The sequence below is a fragment of the Aedes albopictus genome, chromosome 3 (assembly GCF_035046485.1).
Source record: "Aedes albopictus strain Foshan chromosome 3, AalbF5, whole genome shotgun sequence".
Taxonomy (NCBI): Eukaryota; Metazoa; Arthropoda; class Insecta; order Diptera; family Culicidae; genus Aedes; species Aedes albopictus.
In genome coordinates this window covers 342,188,309-342,194,599 of record NC_085138.1, presented here as the reverse complement: position 1 = coordinate 342,194,599, position 6,291 = coordinate 342,188,309, and the positions used below count along the sequence as shown (strand labels likewise).

Genomic DNA, 6,291 nt, shown 5'->3' with positions numbered 1-6,291 from the left:
CCATACAAAAAATTTTATTTGTCCATACAAAATGGTCATTGGCCGAACGTTTGTATCGCCGGTTGCTTGTCGTAGGGCTGTAGCGGTATCCCTATAACCTCCCTGAAGAAGACCCAAACCAAGGGTCGAAACGTCGGATGAAATAGTATCACCCCGCTTATAATTTATCCGGACCGAAAAGCCAACCATAGAGGGATAACTCTAGGACGTAAAACTAAAAAGTTAGATGGTGGCGCACCCTATGCGGAATAGTTACGAACTACTAATTTCTTCACAATTGGCTTCTTTAGCGGTGTTGAGATAATTCAATATTCTGAATCTGCACGCCAAACTGGGCCAAGATCCAAATTATCATGAATTTTGGTTCCCGGGAACCTATTTAAAAATCAATTTGTAGTTTGTATGGGAGCGATTTGATGAACCACCCTTCGTCGGATTTTGTACACTCGTTGCACTATGGGTCACACACAATTATTAGCCACTTTCCACTTTAATAGATAAATACTAATTAATTGCAAGCTTTTGTTAGCCATTATCATTTTTCATTCATAAGTTGATTTGTTTTATGTCGCTATACGTATCGCACACGGGCTTATACGTCAAAACATACATATTTTCAATATTTTTTTGTTCAGCACAAAACTATCTGTCAAAATAACGCTTCATTTGTGAATATCGAAAAGTGCGTGCGCTGCTTTCGTAAGCTCTGTGAGTTTCAATGAAGAGAATATAAAATAAAAATAGTGATTTTTGTATGAAAAACGAATGATGTTATGAAATGATTGTTCCTTGAGTGACCCATAATTGTGCAATAAGTGTACTGGGCGGAGCTGTCAAGCAGTTGCCGAGCAGTCAAAAGGTGATTTTGAAAAACCGCTTGGAAATTGATTTTAGGTATCAAAATAAAGTTACAAAAATCTAAAAAAAATCAAACTGGTTTAGAAAAAAGTGGTCTTTCATATGAAATTGAAAAATCAATATTTTTTTTTCTTAATTAGTGCTCCTAATTATTACAAAAAAACGTTGTTGAAGACACTATGTGCCGGAAATGCTTTTTAATTAGTAATTACTTTTGTCCCGCTAGATTGCTATCCTGGCCTTCAGTGCATTGTGACAGTAGTCGAGTTATGTCAAACACACAAGGCTACGGTGGTGCTATCTATTCATTTCATAGCGACCGTTTTAGTTATTTAATGATCCATTATTAGGTTCAAAATGGAATACACTTGTTTTGTGATAAATAAAACATGAAATTATCGATTAACATGAGATTTATTACGAAGCGATCTGAACTCTACTGCCTGCTTCTCGACACTGAAGCCAGGTAAGAAAAAGCATAAAAGAGAATAGAGAAACCGAGGGGTGCTCAAATATAATTCAATACAACATCCTCCTCACTTTAAAATGATTAATCAAATTCAATAAGAAAATCCTTAAATCTAGCCGGCAGTCGTGTTTCTCGTCTTGGTCTGCCCACGTTGGCGGTTGGCGTTCGAATCCCCTTCGGCGACTCCCGACTCTGCTGCATGGGACCTTCTTGTGTCATCGGTGTCATCACAGCTGCAGCTGCAGTCGACCTTGGCGACGCCGACGACGGCGCCGACACCGATACCGACGACGCATCATTTTCGTTTTGACAGCCGTTCTGCAGGTCACTGTTGTTGTTTCGGTGGTTGCTAGGAATTCGGTACTGGTGACAATTTTCCTCCTTTCCCAGTGATTTAGGCGTACGGTCAGGCGACGTATTGGGTTCCTTACGCGGTTTTAGATGTACTAGACTTCGGCGATAATTTGTCCCATTCACGTTCACTAGATATGACCGGTCACTCAGCTGGTCCAAAACTTTGCCGGGGCTCCACAGTTTCGATGCTTCTGGTTTCAGCTGCACATACACCGGTGAGCCAATCTGTAGATCAGGTAAGTTTCGCGTTTTCTTGTCGTAATGCCATTTGATCCTCCTCCTATTCTGCTCTATCGATTCAGGAACGTTTTCAACCACCTTTGGAATCAACTTTGTCCCTGATGATGGAATACTGCATCGGGTGGACCGGGAAAACAATCTGGCGGTCGGACTGGAGCCGATTTTGTTCGGGATGTTTCTCCAGTGGAGCGGCGCATACCAAAAATCCGCACCGGTTTCTTCGGTTTTCTTCAGGAGATGTTTTGCTATCTTTACGGCAGCTTCGGACTTCCCATTTGATTGCTGATGATTCGGAGCGGACGTAATGTGCTCGATGTCCCAGTCGGATGTGAACTTGGCCATTTTTCTGCTGACAAAATTAGTGTTATTATCAGTGAGAATTACCTGTGGCTTCCCATGTCGAGCGAAGTTCTTGCTGCACGCGGCGATTAGCGATTCAGGTGTGAGATCCCTTAAGATGTCAATCTCGAAGAAGTCCGAGTAGTGATCGACGGTCACAAGAAACTTCCTATCTTTTCCTTGATACGTGGTGAAAAAAACGTCCATCGACACCAGTTGAAACGGATATACAGGAATACGATGACTCATCATAGGCGGATTTGGTTGAGATGATGCAAACTTTGCACACACTCCACATTGCATCACGACGTCCTTGATTTGGCTGCTCATCCCGGGCCAGAACAAGTTTGCCCTAGCTAGCTTTAGAGTTGCTTCGATTCCGTTATGGCTGGTGTGACATTTGTCAATTAGAGCTCGCCTCAACTTGAAAGGGACCAAAATTCGATCATCACGGAACACGATGCCCTCCTGCATAGACAACTCATTGCGATAACTGAAGAAAACTTTCACACCGTCCGGCAGTCGGTCTGCTGATGTTGGCCAGCCACGTTGAATGTAGTCCATGATTGATTGCAGCGTGTAATCCTTTTTCGTTTCTTCGATTATTTCGTCCAAGCAGCTATCCGTTACGCGAAGATGGGTAGACAACTGAATTTCCTGAATCTCGCGAAACACCTTGTACACGTTCAGCTTTTGAAATGCTTCCTTCATATCCTTGTCATCGTATGGCGCTCGAGACAATGCATCCGCCACAACGTTGTCTTTTCCGGTGACGAACTGGATCTCCAGGTTATATCGTTGCAGATTCAACAACATATGCTGCAGACGTCTAGGTGCTGATAGTAACGGTTTGCGAAACACATTAATCAGTGGTTTGTGATCTGTTTTCACCGTTACTTTTGGGTTTCCAACCACCAATTGGTCGAACCGAATGCACGCAAAAAGAATCGCCAATAGTTCCTTTTCTATTTGTGCATAATTACGTTCTGTAGCGGTCAATGTCCTGGATGCGTAGCCAATCACGCCTTCATCCTGATATACGACGGCGCCCAGTCCAAAACAGCTGGCATCGCACTCGATCGTTAATGGTTGCTTGGGGTTGTAGTAGCGCAATGTTCGGACGTCAGCAACCAGCTGCTTTACTGCTTTGAACTCCTTGTCTTCAGCTGTTGTCCAGTTCCACGGTACTGATTCCGATATCAGCTTGCGAAGATTGGTCAAATTAGAGCTCAAGTTCGGAATGAACCTGCTCAGGTAGTTGACCATCCCAATAAAACGATGGATTTCTTTCCGATTTGTGGGAACAGGGTAGTTCTTAATCGTGGTAATTTTCGTTTCGTCCGGATGTAGACCCTTGTCTGTCAGAACGTGTCCGTAGAACTTCACAGACGACTGACACAAGACGAGCTTGGACTTGTTCAGCTTCACGTTGTGCTCATCTAGGCGACGAAAAAGATTTTTCAGACATCTGTTGTGGTTGACCAGTGCTTCCTCCAGTGTGTCGCCGATGCCATACACCAGCAGATCATCGGCCAGGCATTCAACTCCATCGAGACCCTGGATGACTTCCTGAAGCTTCATTTGAAATATCTCAGGAGCTGAAGAAATCCCAAACGGCAAACGTGTCCACCTATACCTTCCGAACGGGGTCCAGAACGTTGTGAGTTTGCTACTTCGTTCGTCCAATTCCACGTGCCAAAAACCCTTCTTGGCATCCACTGTGCTGAAGATTTTAGCTTTTCCCAACTCCGGAAGAATCTCGTCCAAAGTGTTGAATTGCAGATGCGGTCGTTTCAAAGCCTTATTGAGAGGTATCGGATCGAGGCATATGCGAATGCCTCCAGATTTCGGTTCACCACGCTGAACGATGACGATGTTGCTTATCCAATCGGTATGCATCAGCTCCTTGACGATCAGCCCATCCTTCTCCAATGACTCCAATTCTGCTTTCAGTTTACTCCGCATGGCAATCGGAACGCGGCGTGGTGGTTGAATAGACGGTTGCACGTTATCATCGACTTCTAGAGATACTGCTCCGGCGAATTTTCCATATCCTCGAAAGAGTTCGCTGTGTTCAGCCACAATTGCCTGCGCTTCGATTCTGTAGATCTTCAGAAGTTCCAGTTCTGTCTGTGGCTTGCTGAATGTAACAGACTTGCAAAACTTCACGAACCCCAGCTTTCGCGAAGCTTTCGCCGACAGTAGTGGTCTGTGGCTCACATCCACCACCTGCAGGACCAGCAGATATCGGCGACCCTTTCGACGGCAAGGCACCTTCACTTGGCCCAAAACGTTTATTGGGCTCCCTCCGAAGCTTTGAAGACGAAGAGTTGTTGGTAACAGTTCAACCTTTTCGCATCCGCAAAGCTTTTTCAGCCAATCATGACCGATCAAGCTTGTGTTCGCTCCGGTATCCAACTCGCAGTCGACCTTACTCCATTTTTCACTGAACTGCATATCTAATTCCGCCAGCACGCTACCTCCTTTACTGGAATTGTCGTAAATTTTCCCAATTTCGTATTCGTCCTCGCTGTCCTCCGATCCGGCTTCGTGTGATGTTGAGCCTTCTTCATCCGAGTCACTGCTCTCATCTCTGATCTCCTTTACCTTCCTGTTCCGACGACTGTGGTGCTTGCTAGCCTTACAAACACGTTCAAAATGGTTTTTTCCTTTGCAACGGTGGCAACGCTTTCCAAACGCTGGACACGTACCCTTTTTGAAGTCGTGAGAATCCCCGCAGAACTTGCAGCGTTGAACTTGTTGCCGGGAACGGGGTTTCGACTTCTCAATTTTGTTCACCTCCATCTCTGAAGTTCCAGCCGCAAGATCCTGTGAGCGCATAGCCGTGATTTCTTCTGCCCGACACATGTCCACTGCTTTTGTTAACGTGACGTCCTCAATGGCCAGCAGCTTGCTCCTCATATGAGGCCATTTGTTAGACGTGACCACTTTGTAGGTAATAAGTTCCGTTTCCAACTGACCAAGATTAGCACACTTTGCTAAAGTTTTGAGCCTAGAAGCATATTCATCGATAGACTCTCGGGGATTCTGTACGGCGGAGAAGAAATCCAGTCGGTCGATCACGATATTGCGCTTCACCACTACCTTAGCCCGGATAGCATCCAATGCCGCATCCGGATCCGCTTTCTCTGCCGTCGTCAACTCGAAATTATAGTACTTCTTGCGTGCTGGTTCCCCTATCACCGACAGCAGGAAGCTTACTTTTTGAGGATTTTCCTCCGGGGGCCACCGATCCATTCCGATGGCCTTCGCGTAGTCCCTCCAATTTCTCTCGAAGAACTCGAAATTCTCTCGCATATCGCCCTCTACGATCAATGGTGAAGGTTGCGGCACATGCACATTGGATACACTTGCACGAACTTCTCCGTGCATCTGTGCCGACGATTGGTTTGCTTGCTGCTGGGATATTTGCATTCCTTCCAGTAGCTTCGAAAACAAGTTTGTTTGGTACTCCATAAACTGCTTAAACTGTGTCGGATCCATTTCGATGAGGTCTCCGAATTTTCACACTACCGATCGAAAACAAAATGGCCGCCGGCGATACGCGACTGTACCGACGATACTGTACCGAACGACTTAGAAATTCCGTGTTTTTACAAAGTTTTTTCGCGACTTTCGACTTCCGCCGCCGAAAACAACTTACTCACTTTACTTTAAATACACACGCGAACTTCTGACACCATGTTTTGTGATAAATAAAACATGAAATTATCGATTAACATGAGATTTATTACGAAGCGATCTGAACTCTACTGCCTGCTTCTCGACACTGAAGCCAGGTAAGAAAAAGCATAAAAGAGAATAGAGAAACCGAGGGGTGCTCAAATATAATTCAATACAACAACACTCATTCCAAAAGGGTATTCTGCTTAGAGGAGATGCTCAGGAAGATTACAAGTGGTAGTCGAAATACGCGTATCAGTCAAAGGATAAGCATTAGAGGGCAGAATCAAAATATACAGTACAAAATTTATACATTATTTAATTAATTTAAGACATTTTGCTAGATG

General features: G+C 44.7%; 1 protein-coding gene across 1 annotated transcript; it reads right to left on the bottom strand.

Moving 5' to 3' along the window:
* Positions 1-1,408: 1,408 nt before the first annotated feature.
* Positions 1,409-5,764, bottom strand: LOC134290867 (uncharacterized protein K02A2.6-like). The gene has a single exon (XM_062858081.1). The coding sequence runs from the start codon at positions 5,762-5,764 to the stop codon at positions 1,409-1,411; it is 4,356 nt and encodes a 1,451-aa protein (XP_062714065.1).
* Positions 5,765-6,291: the final 527 nt, after the last annotated feature.